Genomic DNA, 21210 nt, shown 5'->3' with positions numbered 1-21210 from the left:
GCTACATTGCTGGTAAATTAATAATTATTTTGAGTGTTTTTGTTTTTGTTTGTTTTCATGTGGACAGTTTTGGAAAACTATAAATGAGTCTGTAGTAACACACCACCTGTCAACAATGACTCCTCCAGCTGCAGCTGATCCAGGATGCTGCTGCTGGCATTCTGACTAAAACCAGGAAGACAGAACACGTCACCTCAGAGAATAAACTTTAAATGCTGTTGTTAGTTTATAAATCACTTAGCATGACGATACATTAAGATCTGCTGTTGCTGTATCGACCCTCTCAGATCTTCTGGTTCCGGTCTGATCTGCATCCCCACAACCAAACATGCAGGAGCATCATTCAGCACCGCAAATCTGGAACAAACTTCCAGAAAACTGTAAAACAGCTGAAACACTGAGTGCCTTTAAATCAAGGCTGCCTAGAGCTGCTTATGAACCATGATAAATGGAACATTGACCAACATGTTTGATGTGTGTCGATTATCTTGATGATGACATCTGACAAAATCTAATGTCTGTTACTGGTTGTACAATTGGTGACTGTTTTATTTTTTCATGATGTGAATCACGTTGAGCTGCTTTTATGCTGAAATGTGCTATACCAATAAACTTGATTGATTGATTCCCTCACATATACAGGATGCATACTTCAAAGGAACAAATTACCGCAAAGATACTTTACTAATTAGTCATCAATTTCCACAGAAGTCTGATTGAAAAAAAAACATTTACTTTAAATCGCGTGTGTTGAAATGGGAAACATGCAGGTGTGCGCCCTTAGGACCAGAGTTAGGAAACACGCCCAGCAACATGGGGTGGGTGATGTAAATGTTATCCTGTGCCAAAATTTTTATGTTCCCACTTATGTTTTTTTTTTTTATTATTATTATTAAACAGCCAAAATATTGACCTAATTTTAACGTAATTCCTAATATTAGCACTGGAAATAGGACTTTTTATGCCTTAAAATTTAGCATTTCACTTCAACAGACTAAACCAGCACTCTAACAGGTTAGACTGGAATCACAGACTTCTTTTCAAACTAGTGTGACACCCCTGACTTAATTAAATGGCAGTGAAAGATTTCACATGCAAACCTGGGGAAGCTACAGAAGTCATTTCAGGGCCTCACAGTTCAGCACTGAATCTAAAAAAGCCTATCAAGGCAACCTCTACTAGCTGTCCTCACCTCCATCCTTTCATTGTGTTAATACATTTATGAAAGCATTGATTGTCGATATTTCTTTCACAGCTAGGCTGAAACTGCTTGCAGAGGTGCAGAAACCTCTCATATGTACAGAAGCGTTCAACCGTCAGAGTTTGGAAATATATTCAGGAATCAGAATTTGGCATGAAGGAGAAAACTTTATCGATTTAACGAGATAAAAAAAAAATTGCTATGGTTTGGTTTTAATGTATGCCATTAAAAACAAAATATCTTCTCTTTTAAATACAAAAGATCATAACCGTAAAGCAGTAGCAGAGGAAATGTGGTGAGAGGAAGAAGATTTATAGTGAGGCTTTTTAAGCCTTTTTAACAAGTTGTAATCTGTGAGGAATGAAAGCTTTCTTTGTACGAGATGGAAAACTCGTTGTTCAAATGACATTTAAAAAAGAACAGTATATCTCTTAAATAGAAAACATCAAAACACCAAAACTTCTTTGAAATTTTAGATATTGTCAGAGGAAACGGGATGAAAAGGAGTCACAGCAAACCCCTTAGTCTTTTTTTATTAGTCGTAATAAGAGGAGCATATTTTTATATCATTAAAATGAGAAAATTTCTCATTATAATAAAAAAACTTAAAACAAGATTTATGTCTTAATAAAACCAAAATATCTTTTAAATAAAAATGGTGATTACAGTAAAACTGCAGCACATGTTGTTTGGGGTTTCTGGATGTTGTCTTCAGAAAACAGGAAGAAGAGGAATCAAAGCAATCCCTGTATTTTTTACAAGTCATAATCTGTCAGAGGAGCCCATTTTTATTTCGTTAAAATGAAAAACCTTCTTGGTGTAACAAGATATAAAACTTGTCTCGTCACAACGACAAACTTTTATCTTTTAACAAGTTTTGCATCTTGTAACGAGAAACATTTTTGTTAAGACGTGATCGTGCTCCTAAATTTACTTCTGAGTTCTGGCAGTTAAATACTTCCATACATGTGTATAAAAAACTGAGCAGATTTTACTCAGACATCCAACAGCAGCATGACTGCAGCATTGTGATTGGTTCGCTGCAATGAACAAACTGATGTGAATATTCCCTGTAAACTGGAAGTTTTCCAAATTTGCCCGACATTCAGCACACATTTCCAAACATCACATCCCAACAGATTCATTTTTAAACTCTTTCTGACCCTCTTCTCAATGTTTGTTCTTTTACTTCTCTGCAGGTGACTGGCGAGAGCAGCTGAGTCCTCTGGTGACCAGACTAAAGGAGTGTGTGTTGGAGGTGGTGGAGAAAGCAAAGAGAGCAATGACCTTCGTCCTCCTGCAGGAGGCAGCGTGCAGCATACCTCAAGGCCTCCACCTGCAGCAGAGGAGAGACGTGGTCTTCAGTCAGGCAGTAGGTGGCTGCACTCATCAAGTACATTTACAGTAAAATGTGATTTATTGCCCCCCACCTGCCCCCCCAGGTTGGCTTTTGTTTCATGAAGGTTTAGTTATAATTTAATAAATACCTGAGCAGTTTGTCTGCAGCTCAGTTCTATCTGTTCAAATCAGCAACGCCTTTCGTATTGTCTGAGCTCGGAAGCATGAAAGCAGCGTTTGAAGTTGTTGTTGTTGCACGTCGACAGCTGGCAGCGCTGGCGTGTGGCTTTGTGATGAGGCTGTACGCAGGCTTGCAGGACAAAGACTTCCTGAGGCAGCTCCACCTCGTCGGCCTGGTGGCTCAGTTCGAGAGCCTGCTGAGCACTTACAGTGAGTAAATCACTGCAGCACAAAACCTCCACTCAATACAGGTCATTGTTCTACACTTTGCAGAAAAGCATTTAGTTTGACAACTGTTGATGAGTGATGAGTTTGATAAGCTGATGAGTGAAAAGTACTGTGGCAAGTTACACCATGTACAAAAACAAGGTGATGACTCAGTGGGTTGTTGGTTTTGGCATAATGTTCTTATCACAAAGCCTTCATTCAGTTTCATACAACGCCTTCCTGGTGAAGGATAAACAACTCTAAGAAGATTAGTTTAGAAAGTGAAACAAATACAGATTTTTAAAAAAAACAACTCAATTCTTTATTGCTGTTTATTCCTTTAATTTTACTGAATGTCGGAAACGAGGTGAGGAGCAGAGATGAAGTCCTGGGCGATGTTTTGTTTCAGGTGAAGAGATCGGGATGCTCGAGGACATGGAGACTGGAATCTCTGACCTGCAGAGAGTCACATTCAAGATCACAGAGGCCAAAGCGGATGACCTCAGTGACCTGCAGCCTTCAGTTTGTGGCCGACGGTGAGATTCCTCGCACTCTGCCAGGTTCAGCCACTTTGTGTGACGATGGCATCACTCAGTTTTATGAGAAACATATCAACGATCGCTTCTCAAAAACTGATTAGGTCACGCTGAGAATTCATTATTTGAAAGCTATGACTTAAATTTGTAGTAGCAACATGAACCAGTTCACATTACTTTATTGATTTTTCTTAAAAACGTATATTAAATCTGATCCATTGTGATGTTTTGCTTGCATTCTGTGTCCAGTCACAGCTTTATGTCTGTTTGGTTATTTTCTAACCTCTTTGCTCACATTTGCTGCATCTTAAAGCTGCATTATGTATCTTTTATAAAGAATGTTTTTATATATTTGTCACCATGTTGTGACAGTTTGTTGTGAGACAGATCATCTGGGAAAACATCAATCTCCTGCTTTCTCGCTGAGCTGCTGTCAGTGTCTGAAGAAATGCTCCCAACCAAAAGCAACCAATCAGAGCCAGGTCTTAGCGCTGTCAATCAACCTCATGTACTTGCTGCTCAAAGTGCTAGTAGCAGAGAAACAACTTATCGCTACAGGAAAACCATTTTTAGGTGGCCATGCTAACTAGCATGAGCATTCACAATAGGCTGTGCTAGCAGAGACCAAGCAGGTGAGCGGGATGGAGGATGAGATTGTGATTGACAGCGCTAAGACCCGCCTCCTGTCTCTGATTGGTTGTTTCTATTTAGCATTGGGAGAACTGGGAAGGGAGAAGAGTTTAAATTTTTCAGATTTTCTGTCACAACATTATGGTGTGACAGCGACAGAGTGCAGATAGACGGAGACGGTGACAGTTTCAACAGAGAAAAATACTTTTTTATAAAAATTACATTTTGCAGCTTTAAAGGATACATAAAATTTTTGCAATTATTATTCTCAGTTGTGTTTAGACTTGTAGCTCAAAATACTTTTATTCGTTTCTGTGACTTACATGGAGAAATATGAGAAGAAAAAGAGCCAAGCACAAAGAAGCCAAAAGGTGATGAAGTTATGTTTCATAGCGCAAGGCAGAAAATAAAAAGATTATATATTTGGTTATTTATCCAGTGAGGAAAAGGAAATGAGAAGAAAAGTTGAATGCAGCCATTTCCAAGTCTGATTGTTACTTTACGACAAAACTGTAATTTGAAAACAATAACATCATTGTACCATTCAGGTAGTTTCAAATCTCTGCTCTTCTTCTGACCAGCATACAGGGATGTATGAAGATGTTCCAACAGCTTTTCCCTCCCTGTTATACATCAAGTCATGCAGTGGTGCAAGTTTCATTTTTCTTCACATAAATAGTGTGTTTTTGACCCTCACAAGAACACGTTGTTTAGCACTAAAACCTCTCTTCAAGCTAATGCTGTGTGCTGCGGATGGAATTTAAAAAACAGATATGCAGTCAAATGTTCTTTCCTTCACTTTTCTGAGCAGTGGAAGTGAAAAACATTTGGAGCTAATTATAGTGTGTGATGTGTGGACGTCAGAAGGCATTTTCTACTGACGGTGAATGCATAAGCACTTTCTTATCTGATAAACTTTATGCTCACAAACAACAACTGCAGTCGGCGTTTGTTATAAGCTGTGTTATATATATGTGTGTGTATATATATATACATATAATTTTATTTATTTTTTACCTCATAATTTCAAGTCATGTTTTAGCTTAATAAATAAATGTTACTGTTTTTGTCTTCCTGGGAGAAAGGAAGGCAAAGTGGCAAATGTGTGAAGAAACAGAAGTATTGGACCCACCATGGCATGGGAATGAGGTTGGACCAAAATGCAAGCAGATTATAGTGGTCTATTATGAAATTATCTATTATTTAATCAAAATCTAAAAGGAGTCTGGGAACGCAGAGAATAACAGAAAGAACCAGCAAGGAGCGAGAGAAAGAGAGGAAAGCAAATCTAACTGTAACAAATAATAACTAATCATAAGGAATTAATAATAAACATACCTGAACTGAGAGCAGACTGAAATAAGCAAAACAGACATAAGGCAAATAAATAAACAAAAACTACAAAACCAGAGAAATCCAAAGCAACACAGGATTCTGACAGGAATAATATTTAAAAATGTGGATAAAGGTAAAACCCCTACTGGGTATTTTACATAAAAGAGGTTATTTTGTTGATATAACTAGAAAGCTCAAAGGATAATCAGTGAAAATGAAAAAAAAAACTGCATAGTAGCAACCTACAGCAGCTTAACAGATGAGATGTTTAGAGCAAGAAAATCTGCATGAAAGCAAGAAAAGGAAGAAAGTCACTCAGCAGTCGACTACTGGCAGTAATGAGGAAGTCATTTTCATTTCTGAACTATGTGAACTTTAATCCACATAGGAGAGAAGTAGCTTTATAATGCTGCAGCTGCTTGGCTGAATATTCAGAGTGCTAAAGGCGGTTTCACACAATTACACTCATGTCTGTCTCTGAAGCACGGACACCATCCGTTTCTATTCCGGCGCTTGCCCACACCTTACTCAGGTGTCACATTTACAACTTCCTGAAGGTTTTATGTCCATCAGAAGTGCAGAACCTATTGAATTTCTCCTAAATGATCCTTTCTCTCTCTCTCTCCCTCTCTCTCATTGTATTTAGAGACCACTTCACTGTCGAAGTGCCATTACCACAAGTGATTTTTCAGACCTTGCCAGAAGAGATCAAGGAGGGCAGGCCTCTGCGAGTTTTCCCCGTTCTGTTTAACGTTGGCATCAATGAGCAACAAACTATAGCTGAGAGGTACTGCATCTGCTCTTTCTCCCTTAAACACACACACATACACACACACACACACACACACTTCTTTAATCAATATGCAAACTAGTTCAGTCTATATCAGACGTTTTACAAGTGATTCACAGTGTCTGTCGTGTTTTTATTCAGAGGATCTTACATTTATATTCATAGCTGCTGATAATTTATCTTCAATTCAAAATAAAACTACCTAGATATCGTTATGTAGATTGGTGTCATTGTTTTCCTCAGTGCATGTCGTACCCGTTTAAATCACTAATATTTAAGGCCTTGAATGTTTTTGTAGTGGGGTTCCATGGAGACGTTATCAGCAGTCACTATCTGCGTTTCCTTTTTGATATTCTGCTAATGTCAGTAAAACACAATTTTGCAATTGTGGTGTTTCCATTAAATAAGTAATGTAATTAAAATCACATGTGAATAAGCTTCATCCCGTGATGACATTAAAAACCAATCACATTTTTCAATAAAAGCCTTTTTTCAAAAAGCATGATTTTTTTCTAAATTGTCATGATTCCATTAAGTGAATTTATTTTTGTAATTCTAATTTGTTTCATGGTCAGTGGGAGCACAGGTGATGTCCTACCAGCAGAACGGTCAAGTTTTCATTTGACAGCTTGTCAAAGCGTAGCTCTGACCGACAATGTCTCCTGTCTGTGAATACAACTTTATAAACTCCTAAACTACAGTCACATCCGCATTAGCGGCTTCTTTTCAAAATAAGTTGATGTCTAGTCACATTTAACTTTCTAAACATTGTTGCATTACAGCTATGAACAGTTCCAGCCTGAATTTCCTTTTAAGGTCAGAAAAATCCCCACTTTACCTGGCAGGAAGCTCCATCCTCTGGGAAATAATAATTTAGTAGAAAAGACATTTTCATCTCCCATGAGATAGATATTGTCTCCTCTTAGTGTCTCCACACAACCATGTTTAAGAAAGTCTGAAGTATCTTTTTAAGTCAAAGAACTTGAATTCTGTCAATATTTTTTCCTTCTGGTTCCCACAGGTTCGGAGATATCTCTCTACAAGAAAGAATAAACCAGAAGAACTTTGAGATTTTAGAAGCCTATTATAAGACGTTAAGAGAAAAGGTGCCACTAGAATGTAAGGGACAACTCATATGTTTTGCCACATTTTTCAAGCTAAAAGCAACTTCACCACAAATTTAAAGATATTCAGATTCACTGCATGTTTTACTGTAAAACAGCTGGTGTCAAAGATCTCCTAAAACCTTTTCTGACTGCATGGAGTTAATATTTATTACCAGAAACAGGAAGCAGAAGGCGCACATGTTTAGAGAGCTTTATACACTGCAAAACACACAATTTTACCAAATATCTTGCACTTGAAATATAATAAAACCGACTTACAAGTAACTTTTCATCCAGTTAAAGGAACTTGTTTTAAGTCAATAATTGCTAATATTGATGAAGAAGTGCTAGTTTGGCTGATTATTTCACTTATAAAATGTCTTATTAGTGAAATAATCTGCCAGTGAAACTAGTATGTTATTTTTGTCAATATGAAGGAATAATTGACTTAAAACAAGCTCCTATAGTTTGATAAAAATTAGTTTTGTCTTGTTTCAAGTGTACTAAGATATTTGCACTAGAAACAAGACAGAAATACTGAGACTTTGTGTTTTTGCAGTGTTATTAATCCCTCCTTTAATTTACTTACAAAGTTTGTTTAACGAGCAATAATTTGGTGAAAAGTCTGTAACTGTTGTTTAGTGGATCAGAAACTTCTCTGAAGAGACTGAAACATATAACATGAATTGGATTTAGGCATTTTGTCAGCATGCATCCTCTGGTTTGGAGCTTTCTTAACTCTGACTGTGGGTTTTGTTTTGTTACAAACAGGTCTACCATGTTTTCAGACACAGACTGACATAAAGGAATTACTTGAAACGCTGGGCCAGAATGTAGTCACAAAGAAGAGGAAGAACGTTGAAATACTGTGGCTTGCTGGAACTGTGAGTTTGGTTATTATTCAAACTTTCTCTTCCTCTCAAGGAAGTTTTCTCTCAAGCGTATGACAGATTTCAGAGGCTTTTTTTTTTTTTTTGCAAAAATACAAATCTTATGCTACACTTGATTTATTCCCTTCTTAAAAGGGCACTGAGCCAAAGACAATCAACAATCTGAGCAAGATTGATTGACTTTGGAAGAGAACACGGTATGGATTCTGACCTTCATTATATAGCGATGTTTACCTTGTGCTAGAGAACTGTTAAGTGTGTCCTTATGATACTTATATTAAAGTCGTAGCAGTTACGTTGTGTGAGAAGTGAGTGAGAAGCGCAGGCCGCAGCCTGCAGTGAATGCTTCATTGGCAGTGTTATCTCTTAATCTCACATCAATCTCACGCTGTCACTGTATCCTCCTTTGACTTGTTGGCTTTGTCCTCTCAATTTAAAGACTGATCAGGCTCAGACTTCTAAGTGTTGGGACATATTTTAAAAGTAAGCTGGAATGTTAAAAACAGAGTGCACTCTATTTTTTTTATTGTACTGTTGATTGCATAAGATTTGCTGCACAACCACAAAATCTTACCAAGTATTTTTGATCTAATTTCTAGTTCACATATCTTCACACACTTGAAATAAGACCAAATTAACTTGCAAGAAACTTATTTGCGACACCGCAGCTTGTTTTCAGTTAATAATTCATTACTATTGATTTAAAAAATAGTATTTCCACTTGCAGATTATTTCACTTGGAACATGATATTTTATCCCATATTATAATTAAAATAATCTGACAGTGAAACTCAATTTTAAGGATTATTTACGTAAAACAAGCTCCTCTATATTGCTAAAAAAGTTGTTGTAAGTTAGTTGTATTTGCCCTAGAAAGTTGACAGAGGTGCTTGGTGAGATTTTGTGTTTCTGCAGCATGTAAAGAACATCTTGTTGTTTCCGTCAAAGTAAAGAGGTGAAGGTAGCACCCAGATGGTGCTAGTTATGTTCACTTGATTAACTGATCATCCTCAACTGTGATCGTCTTATAAAATAAGGATTTATGGCCGTTTGCTGATCTGGAGCTTCTTGGTGCAGGTTAACGTGATGCCATGATGGATCAGCAGTGACCTTAGGGAGGAAACTGCTGCTGTCCAAGTTAATTTTATTAAGATAACACTTAAAATAACTAAAATGTATTTTCACAAAGTCAGACAATTGTTCACATGAATTCTAAATAATCACTAAAAACAGCTTCTTAATAGAAATAAACAGAAAATACATTTTGGTCAAAGTGCGTTGTACCCAGAGGCGTAGGAAGTGGGGGGGACGGGAGGGACATGTCCCCCCAAATATTGGAGAGAGTCACATTCGTCCCCCCCAATAATTTCACCGCTGTTGTGAAGAATTTTTAAATCTTCCACTCGCGTGCTTTTTTTTGCTACACAGTAAATAGAGTTGAGATGTATAATAATGTATCCATCTGAAAATTAAGTTGTTTAAATTCTCATTCTGCATGATAAAAACATACTTTTATATATTTAGTTCACATTCTGACACTGTACATTACTGTAGTGTCTGTTGTAAATCCATGAATCCATGCAGGAGCATCAGGCTGCAGAGAGTCAGAGGGAGGCAGAGACAGAAACACATATCTGTAGATATTTTAGTTAAATGTTTGTGGCTGAAAATGACAGGAGGAAAAAAACATTTAGTCTTTTTGCCTCAGTGTTTTTTATGGCTCATGTTTGGTAAGTTACTGAATGCAGGGCTGGAAAGTGAGACTGAGTTATCAGTGAGGAGCTAAGATGTCAGATGTGAAAAGTATCATGTTCATTTATTTTGTAGATCAAATTGTTGCACTGATGTAGAGAGATGTTAAAGAAGAACAAAACTTGTTTTTTAGATTTTATTTTTGTTGTTCAAATTGCTGCATTGAGTTTAAAACTGCTGAGTCCTATTTTATGAGCTGTTTTCTACTTTGGTTTTAGAAAGAGGTAGAACCAGTTCAATTACAAGTCAATTTATATCAATGCATTTTGACCAATAATAAAATGTCTTTTGACCAATAAAATATTTCAGAATCTGTTAGCCTGCATGCGTCCCCCCAATGACAGACTCGTTCCTACCCCCTTGGTTGTACCTGTTAGCAGTTCATGTTTTCTACCTATTTGAAGTCCTGCTTTTAATAGAGCAACAACTATTTAAAACTGGCATAACTGGTATTTTTATTTGGGCTATCTGCTCAGGCTGCTAGCCTGCCGTTAGCTGCTTTACCAGCTTTAGTTTTATAACAGTGAAAACTTAATATAGATGCTTTTTCCTAGCCAGTTATTGAATCGACACTCTGCGCTTTAAGAACTTTGGGTGCTGGTTTTGATATTTATTTCAGCCTTAAAGACAATCGGCTGATGCTTACATGTGAAGCCGATCTTGTCTACCTTGGCAAAGGTCTAAAAATCAGCCACTGTTCTCTTTTGCTCTGTCATGAGGCCACCAGGTCTCCACCTGGTCATGTCTGAACATTTACAGGTAACAATAGTCACTCCACTGTTTCCAATTCAATGACTTTCTTGTTATACTAAATGATATTTCAGACGAGAAAAGTGGTATTGACAAAAATCAGAATCGGCAGGTCAGGCTTTTTAAAGATTGATAATCGGAGATCGGACAAAAACCTGCAGTTTCTCCCTTAGTACAAATCTGTCTGTATTGCGGCACTTTTTGCAACCTTTGGATTCATGCAGTCAAAAGATGTACAGCAGCATCCACACATGAACTTTATTAAACAGAAAAACCCGAACAAAGAATAACATAAACATCACAATAAACTACTATGTAGTTCTGGTAAACTCTGAGAGGACGTTTACTGGAGCTGCTCAGTTTCTTGCTTCTTCATTGAATTCCCGTTCTTCCAAGAGATGTGATGCTTGCAGGGTTGCCAAAAATATGGAACTCCATAAAACCACAAATCTGTCTGGAGCAGATAGCGGCAGAACCGGTTGAAGCTAGGCTTGTGGAGAAAGGCCTTACGAGTGATGGGTGGCGCTTCTTTAATTTCCGCTGTCTCTGCCTTTATTTTTAATGAGCACAATATGTAAAAAAAAAAATAAAAATGAGGTTTTTTTATCCAAGATAAAAGTGCAGCGCCCTTCTTTCAGTCAGCCGTCAGGCAGGGAACAAGCTAAACATCAGTCAATCCAGCGCTGTCTGGTATTTTATTTAAATGGTTTCACACCTAAGGCTTGATATCACAGAAATGTTTTAGTCACTGCTGGGAGAAACAAGTCCACACAACATCATGACATCGATGTAAGAAATGAACATCAGACCTGTTACTCTACCACTGCAGGACTTGTTGCAACATCAACAAAAGAACACAGGAACAAGACGTATCCATCCAAGAGAAATTACTATTACACTAAAAATGTGTAATTTTCTGCTGTAATGATCCATGTAATTTCACCCCCACATCTTGCCAGATTTGCCGGAGGCTGAACGGAATCCGATTTACCAGCTGTAAAAGTGCCAAAGACCGAACCTCCATGTCTGTCACGTTAGAGCAGTGCGCCCTGCTGAGGGACGAACACCAGCTCAGCAAGGACTTCTTCGTCCGGGCGCTGGACTGCATGCGGAGGTGAGTTTCAAGTCACAAAAGGTTTTCCCACTTCACCGAGTGAGGTATTACCAGCGCTGGTTCCAGACGAGGCACAGGACGGCGCTCAGGCAGGTTGGGTTGGCTCTGTGAAACTGGATAAAATCTCTCCAACCTTCAGAACTTCAAGAGAACAAGTTTCAGTTTCAGGTTTCCTGAAAACTCCTGGCAACAAACCAGGAGTTTTCCACTGACAGTGCTGTGGAAAAGCTTTAAAGCTTTCGTTTTTGTGGATCAGACTTTCTTGGTCCTCATCAATTTCTATGCAAAAACATAATTTTTTACCAAGCAGTTTCAATCTAGTTTCTAGTGCAAATATCTTAGTACGCTTGAAATAAATCAAAACTACCTCACATGAAACATTTCAGGCATAAATAGGAGCTTGTTTTGAGTCAATACTTCATACCATGAAGGTGTGTGTGTTATTGCTTCTGTATTAAAACTAGCACAGTGTTTTTGGAAAACAGAAAAACATGTTGACAGTCAAATGTGGTGGTGGCAGCATTATGGTCGGTAAAAGACTCATTGCTGCTTGACGGCAGTTTCTACCACCAATGTTGCACAACCAGTTGTTAGGTTTCAGAGGGTCGCTTTGGTATACATTGTTTTTCACCTTACATAATAATAAATAAATATATAAAGATATAAATATTTATATAAAAATGGCTTTATGTATTTCCTCAGGTTGTATTTTTATGATATTAATAATTGTTTTAGTGCCTGAAACATTGAAATGTGACAGATAAGCAAAAAGAGGAAAACATGTATGTTGGAAATACTTAAGAAGTACTAGTACCGCAAAGTAAGTTAGAGAAAAAGTAGTCAAAGATTTTTAACCAATTAATCAAAATCATCTAAAAGACCAAATTATTTGGAAATAAGCTATGATTTAAAACTTTTTCACAGTACTGTAGCAGTTTAAAGATGCAGGAGAAGATCTGAAACTTTAAAAAAGTCAGAATAATCACCTGGTTTGATTTGAAGCTTGGCCGGTTGGAGGAATAATCCAATAAACCTGAAGTAGAAATGTTATTGCCAGCATCTGTATTTAAAGTAATACCCTGCACCCACACCATCCATCAAAAACATCTCCTCTGCACCTTCTCCTAAGAACTTATCACCATCAGATGTTTTTCCTCCACCATCTGCTCCATCCATTCAAAGTCAGCCATGCTTCTTCCTGTCGGCTCCTGCATATGTGTACGCCAGCAGGGTAAACATCCACGTCTGCTCAGATCTGATAAGATTCAACTATAAATCCGTTTGAGAAAAATCTGGGACATGCACATGTCTCGTACCTGTGATATCCACTTGGTCAACCTGCTGATTGCAGGCTGGTGGCACGACAAGAGATTTCACCAGTTAAAAAAGCACAAAATCCAATCAGTGGAGACCAAACGTTTGGGTTAGACCCGTAAACACATTCTGTGCACCACGTTAATAAAATGTTTTTTTTACGCTAATCTCAGCCTAAAATTGTCAAATAAAAAACTCAAAAGGAGAGCTTATAATCTAATTTTGTGTCCACAGTTGCAAAAGAAAACTTTATTCTATACATATATTTTCTATTAAATGCTTCAGAGATAATAACTGATCATTGATGATCCATTTAATCATTAAACTTGTTTTCCATTTAGCACAGTCCATAAAGTCTAGACCCTGTTTCTAAATGGCTGATATTTACTGCTCAGTTGAGAAAAGTTTTAGGATCGCAGCGACTGGAGGAGGAATTAACACTCACATAAACACTCATAATCAAGGATGAATCTGGGTCTGTAGCTGTTTTATCAGTCTGTCCTCTAAAAGATAAAGTGCTGATCATTTGCTGTGGAGCTGCAGTTTGTTCAAAAGAGAAAAAGATTTGAAACTGGAAAATAAATGTGAAACAAACTTTATGCCAATTTAACTCCATAATCAGCAGGGAATGTTAAAACTTTGCAACGGCCTTGAACAACATGTTTCCCTTACATGGATTAATAATTCCCTGAGCTCATCCACACTTACCAGCAGCTACAGTCCCAGTCTAGACATCATCACAATGTCTTTCCTCCAAATTGTCTGTTATTTTATGATTTTTTTTCTCAGCTAAGTGTGCATGAAGTGAAATAGTTTTTGCAAGTGTGCATTATATCTGATGGAAAAGGATTTGTTTACATTCTGAGCTGTTAAGAATGTGGGCACAAAAGTTTTGTAGTTTGGATGAGGACAGTTATACGGTGCAGGTTTAGTCGTATGCAGAACTTGTACCCTGAAGGAACTGAATGAATCCTCCTTTCCCTGCAGCCCAGCACTAACATCTGCAGCTTATTTCTAAAAAATCCCTGCTGATGATTTTCTTCAACAAATTAACTCCAAAGTGGCTAATTCCTCTTCTACCTATGAATGCATGAATGCTCCAGTTTAAAGGACTTTCAAACCAGATGCAAATCCTTGGTGTGAAGACCAAACAGTTTGCTGTTTGGCCTTCACACCAAGGATTTGCATCTGGTTTGAAAGTCCTTTAAACTGGTTCTAAACAATCGGTGCAAAGTTAAACATGAAGGTCAAATTGCTTCTGAAATTCTTGCCTACAAAAAGCGATTCTGAAAACAGCTGTTTAAAACTGACCATTTTCTTGGCCTCAGATAATGAAACATAATGTTGGGGAGCAATGTGATTTTGTATTTCATTGAGTGCACTCTGCAGCGATCAGACAATAAACAAGTGGCTGAACTAACAAGCAAGAAGCTTGCCCTTTGAATTTTAATTTGCTTGGGTTCAGTAATGTTTGGGAAGGAAATGTAAGTTTTAACTTTCAGGTCACGGCGGATTACAACAGAGCAGATGGATAATTAAGATTAGTGAGCTTCCCAACCACTCCAAAGCACTGATTATGTTTGAATCAATTAAGGTTTTAACTGCTTGAACTAATTATGTGTTCAATGTTTAGTGCATTACTGGTTTAAAACAATCAAGTGCTCTGGTGTAATATGATCTCTCCTTCGGATGCCTGTGAAGGGCCTTTCAGAGGACCGACCAAGCCTGTCAAACCTACAGACCCAGCCGCAATTATCTAACCGGGTGTAAATGAGGACAGTCTGAAGGTCTCTCATAAGGAATATGCGTTATTTATAATAAGGAAATGAAAATAACTGGTTTACCTAGTGAAATAATGTGCTTGTCTAGCTTACAGGTGCAGTGAAGAGGGCTTGATCTAGGAGGACAGGCTGACAAACTGAACTGGAAACATTCAGATTACATTGGAAAAAACAATAATATCCGTTACATCTATGCCAACCGGTTCCTAATTACCACAAGGCGTTCAATAATGTTACCTAGTCTGGACTTGTCCTTGGGATTAAGGTCACTTGTCAGTTGGGTACCGTCAGTGTAGACATGGAAATATTCACTGAAAAACAAGCATGAATATGTAAAGGTCTTCCCAGTTTCACCCATTGTAGATGGTCTCTACAGAGACACTACAGGACTACAACATGTAGTCACGGTTTTAGATGTGTAGATATCTGGTTCCAAGCCTAAGAATGATCTTTATGACGGAAGGTTTTGAGTCGATCTCGGCATTAGATGACAAACTGAACGCTGAGAGCAGCACGTCCTCCTCCGACTCGCTTAAAACGTTCCTAACTTTATTAAAGAACAACAACAACCAAAAGAAAATCAAAAAAGTGTTCAAATTAATGACCCAACAACAATAATAATCTCAGTAATTATTGTTTCAACATGTTGCACAGTTCTGTGTGTTCCGGTTACCAAAATAACGAGCAGAGCAGGAGCTTAAAATGAACTAATCAACTGCCGTTGTGTTCAGGGAGGCTTATTAATGACAACCTGATATCGTAACGGACTGAATGTTTTTAACGTAATCTCTGGTCGGCTTGTGGAGCGCAGGCAGTAAATGACAAAGAGAGAGAGAGAGAGTAAAAAGGTAGGAGTGGTTTAGAGTTGATCACCTGTTCAGGTTGTTTTACCTTTGTTTACCTTTGCTGTGGCTCTTTACAGCCGCTGTAGTTTCTGAACGTTCAACAAACGACAAACTTGGACTAATTATCCGTTCTTTGTGAGCATACGTCATTTATAACAAACATCAGACACGGTAAATATGTTTCATTAAGTATTTAAGAAACAAATGGCTTCTGCTGCGATAATTATGTGAAATTAAATTAATTGTAGCAATAAAAAAAGTTTTATTGTCTCTGGCATCTCGCTTTGAGCTCAGAGCCTCAGAGGCTTTTCCTCTATCAAACAAAATTTTTTGCCTCTTATTTAGTGGAAATATTGATGTTGATGAGACTTTCTCCAAAATTATAACCTTTTTCAACCTTTATAGCTCCATTATTGAAAATGAGACTCTAACATTCACAAATGACAGTGAAATAAAATCCAGTCCAACATCTGGTTTGAGGTGATTCCTCTGGAACCTGTTGGAGGAAAAATATCCCAACTTCAGAAGATGAGCTGTAACCTAAAGAGCTCTGTGGTTCCTCCTGTCAGTGTGAGAGTCAGGGTGAGGAGGAGCCATGTTAGGAAGAGGAAGCTGCAGGATCTTCAGAACAAACAGGTCATGATGCTAGGCTACTAATTATCCCTCTGTCTGGACACAGGATCGATAGAACCAGTTTAAAAGCTAAAATGAATGGTTATATGCCAGACATGGAAAACTGGGATGCACTCCATGCCATGATGTTCAGGATTTAGGTCTCATGGCATCAAAAGGTGTCAACATTGCAGCCAGTGAGCTGAAGGACATACAGCTTTACTTTGTAGCAATTCAAGAGCTAGTAACCCCAAGAATCTAAAACTACTTTCACCCTGGTGATAATGGAGACAACAAGTTACCTTTTTGGACTGTCTAACACACACTGAGAGAAACTGAAGCCTCAACACTGAAGTACTCAGACTTTGAGACTCACTGCCCACTGTAACATGAACTGTCAGTGATTAGCTCTCTACACAAACGCATATCATGACTGGGCGTACATTAAGGCATCTACAGACACTCAGCTGTGTCTAAGAAATGATAGATGAAAAACAGAATTATTCCATAAAAACCAGTGAACTATAAGGAAGACAGTAAAGTGAACGTTTTGCACAGAGAAGTCATGTTGTAAGAGAAAGGACTGAAATAATCTAATACACATTCAGCTTGAAAAACCAACATTATGCAAAGCAGGTGGCCTCAGGTTACAACTTTCTAACACCTGCAGAGCCGCCTGACTCATCTTTCAAGGTGGATCTGCAACCATTCACCTCGAGAGGCAAATGACTAACACAACTCACATGTTTGCTTTTCACAGGTGACAACAGATAAATCAATAGGACCTTACCCACCCTGTCATTGACCTTAACAGCTCTAATTGAGTGACCAAGCCCCTGATCAGAACTGAAGACACTTTTTGGATGAGAGCTAAAGTAGAAGCAAGAGAAAAAACCCACCTGCTTTCTGTTTAGGCACTTAGCATTGCTATCTCCTGCATGACCAAGAAGTCACAACTTTCCAGAACCTAAGAGAGGAAAGCAAGAAAGAATCAATGGAACCAAAAATCAGTTACCGTTAAAGACGTGCTTTGCCTATTGTGTGCGGCCACACCATGTGAGCCAGGCATGCCAATCGTTATCACGTCTGTAAATCATTTATACACTCGGTAGGTAGCAAAGATAATAAAGCAGCCGGTGATGTCAAACTGGAACTTTTCAGAAGAAAACAAACATTCACACTTTAAAGCTTTAGTTTGCAGCCCCTGCAGATACCCATGCAGGTATTTAGGAAAAAAAAGGAGTCAGAGTGTAATTAATTTCTTAATTTTCTGACAGGATTAGTTTAAATGGTTTTGGAAAGGAAAGAGGGCTGTATTTTCATCTGCTATCAGACTGGACGGACTGGTTCACTGGGAGCTGCAGGTGTGTTTCTTCAGCGGTGACGTACAGCAGCTCAGTTTTAAAGCACACCACATAAAGCTTTGCGTCATAACAGTTAATTACATCTGGCATGACGCAATACGCAGTGTCTTTTAAAGGGCTTCTCACCCTTTGAACTTTTTCACTTTTTGTCACATCAAGGCAGGAATTTTTTGATAGATCAACAAACTGTTTGGATTATTGTGAAGTGAGAGTAAAGCCATACATGGCTGTCACATTTTGTGCAAACAGAAATCTGAAAAGTGTGGTGTGCAATTGTAGACAGCCCCCTTTACTCTGATACCACAAAATAAAATTAACCCAACTTACCTTCAGTAGTCTCAGTAAAATTCCAGCCATTATTTTTTTTTAAGGTTTTCATTGCACTTAAAGAGAAAGTTGTGGAGACAATTAAAGCAGGTTCAGGTTTTAAAAAACATCTGAAGCATAAGAGAGAACTTGTCCAAAAATTGGGAAAAACACGACAACATGCAAACACACCATGCAGCACTAATCAGAAGAGCAACCAGGAAGCTCTTAGTAACTCCATTTTGACAGAACGCCAGATGAAATCTAATTTATAGTTTTCCACAAACCATGTAGTGGGAATGTGCCGCCATGTGGAAAAATGTTCTCCTGTAAAATATGACCAAAACTGAATTTTCTGGCGTACGCACACAAAGTGTGGACAAAATGAACACTGGACATCTCCCAGAATGCACCATTACTGCCATGAAGCACGATGGCAGCATCATTCTGGAGAGATGCTTTTCTTTAGCTGGGACAGAGCAGATGGTCTGAATCGATAGGAAGGTTGATGGAGTTAAAAACAGGACAGTCCTGGAAGGAAACCTATAACAGTTGTAAAAGACTTAAAATTAGGACAAAGGGTCTAACTCCAGCCGGACAACAACCATAAAAATACAGTAAGAGATACGACTTAAAAAGGCCAAAGGATATTCATATCTTACATCAGCATTGCTAAAGTCAAATCTACATCCAATTGATTTATATTTTTCAAGGAAAAAATTAGGAAATTTGTTTTCGAGTCATTGAATATTGGTAGCAACCTTTATTTGATCTTAATTTCTCTTTTACTTTACAATTGTTCACTACTTTGTGTTTGTTTACGACAAAGTCTGAGGAAAAAAATAGATTGAACTTTGTGGTTGCAATGGAATAAAATGTAAATAACAGACAGTTTTAGCTCACTCTTGCACCACACAGTGTCACAGATTTACTACAAGTTAGCAAATCAGTTTACAGATAAGCCTGTTGGAGTCATGTGGGCGGGGATGTCTGACCTCACAGCAGTGGAGGGCTGATGCTCGGACTCCCATTCTGTTTATCAGTTAAAAATCCCAAAAACAAGGTTTTGGTGGTAAAATCATGATGGGTAATGTCTCTACTCTTTGTTAAAAATCGTAGTTTGAGAAATCAATCAGCTGGTTCAAAGGTGCTGATTATCTGAAAAGGAAGTTGCTTTGCTCTGTGATAAAATCCCCCAAAAAACTTTAAGCTCTGCTGGCAGAGTTATGTTTATGTGAACCAACAGAGATTCTGTGCTACAGGTCAAAGTCGAATTTAAGCAACCACAGCTCAGTAAAATTTAACGACAGCAAATTTTCTATTTTATATATGTAGTTAAAAATTAAAACAAGAAATTGGTCTTCATTATACAGAGAGTCCAAGGGTTTATTAACACGTTTGAGTTTCAGGCTTGATATTTTTTTCCTGCATTTTAATCTGCATGCCTCCTTCATCCATAACCCCGGTCCGGTCCAATCATCACATCAACTGCAATAAACAAAACCAAGTATTTTTGGTGAGATTTCTGGTGCAAATATCTTAGCACATTTAAAATCAGACAAAACTAACCTACAAGTAACTTTTCAGCCAGATATAGAAGGGTATTTAAGTCAATAATCCTTAAAATTGAGTTTCACTGGCAGATGATTGCACTCATAACAAGACATATTTTCCATTAGTGAACTAATCTGCCTGTAGAAATAGTCATTTTTCATCAATATGAATTATTTACTTAGAACAATATCCTATATGTTGCTGAAAAGTTACTTGTGAGTTGGTTTGTCTTATTTCAAGTGTGCCCAGATATTTGCAGTAGAAACTAGAGCAGAAATACTTGGTGAGACTTTGTGTTTTTGCAGTGTGGTCACAGCTCAGGGCTTGTTGAGCATGATTCTCACATCCGCTCCATCTGTCACAGAATGCTTCTCTCTTGCTGCTTTTCTAACCATCAGTCTGTGCTAATAGCTGTCTGTCTGAGTGGGTGTCCTAGCGCCCGCGCGCCAAGCCTCTCCACCAATCAATTAGGGCCAGAACGTCCACTCAGACAGCACCAGGCCTGCAGCGTTTTGATCTGTCTGTCCGTTCTGTTTCCCCTCTGATGGGCGTCTCTGCAGTCGGCTTTCCCAGGGAGACGTTGGGCACTGGGAGGACCCCGAGGCCGGTGCCGTGACGGAAAACAAACCAGCGTCGCGACACTTTTATCCCATTGCCCTGCTGCTTGTTAGCTCCCACTTACTGGTTGTGTGGCTCATTTTAAGTCTTGTTTTTCTGCTTGCAAAATATCAATAAAATCCTAACAAACATCATTTCTGTGAGCGCCTGTCCCTCTGGTTTCTGCTGCTTATTTCCTGAGATTTTGTGGTTTTGTTAAAGAACCGTTGCGAACGGCTAATTAGCATAAGTGGGTGCAGGATTGGACTGGAGAAGCCAAATTTAACTTGACAACTTTAGTTAACAAAAATAAATTACTTTGTGTTTTCATTTAGTCAGAACAAAGAAAAAACCACATCCACAGAGGTGCCATTCTTTTATTTCACGCTTTTTCTGTCAGCACTGATTAGGTTACAGCTTTCTAACTTTCCCTACTTTTCTCCAGCTCATTCTTTCCTCCTGAAAACATTTGACTGGGTGCTAAACTTTGAAACCATCAACAACAGCAATATTTTCTTGTTATAGTTTTAAATTAATTGTAGAGTTCATCACTAAAGATAAATCATCAAAATACCATCAAGGGATTTGATTATTGGTATGCTATTAAAGATTTTTCCATTGATCATTAAAGTAGTGTGTACAGTTTTCTACATGACATTTTTAAATAAAATAATAGTTTGGAGTTTTTCACCCTCAGAACATTTTAAATAATAAATCCTTTAAAAATATGTATGCAATATATGTGAATGATGCAAATATTCACAAAACGTCTGGTAAGATGTATAATAAACATAATTTATGAAACGGAACAAAACCTTAAATGGAAGATAGTAAAAGTTTGACTTTAACACGTTAAAGTGATTTAAAGAAAAGGTCCAAAAGAAACAGAAAATTGAAATGTGACTTATAAACAGACCTCTTTATAAACTTATAAACAGACCTATAAAGATTTGTCCTTTAATCTTTATAGTTTATGTTTGATTGGACTTTAATTGAGAGTGATTTATC

At 37.9% G+C, this 21210-nt stretch overlaps 1 protein-coding gene across 1 annotated transcript in view; it reads left to right on the top strand.

Annotated features, from left to right (window-relative positions):
- inpp4b (inositol polyphosphate-4-phosphatase type II B) overlaps positions 1 to 20357 on the top strand; it is a 199620-nt gene extending 179263 nt beyond the window's left edge. Inside the window, exons 19-22 of the mRNA XM_007561971.2 lie at positions 7239 to 7336; positions 8095 to 8207; positions 11675 to 11829; positions 20166 to 20357. Coding sequence (XP_007562033.1) covers positions 7239 to 7336; positions 8095 to 8207; positions 11675 to 11829; positions 20166 to 20340 — 541 coding nt within the window. The 3' untranslated portion in view covers positions 20341 to 20357. The remainder of the gene's footprint in view (positions 1 to 7238; positions 7337 to 8094; positions 8208 to 11674; positions 11830 to 20165) is intronic.
- The last annotated feature ends 853 nt before the right edge of the window (positions 20358 to 21210 follow it).

Source organism: Poecilia formosa, unplaced genomic scaffold, assembly GCF_000485575.1.
Source record: "Poecilia formosa unplaced genomic scaffold, Poecilia_formosa-5.1.2 Scaffold132, whole genome shotgun sequence".
In the NCBI taxonomy this organism is placed as follows: domain Eukaryota; kingdom Metazoa; phylum Chordata; class Actinopteri; order Cyprinodontiformes; family Poeciliidae; genus Poecilia; species Poecilia formosa.
The sequence above is the reverse complement of the archived record's forward strand: the minus strand, read 5'-3'. Positions and strand labels throughout refer to the sequence as shown.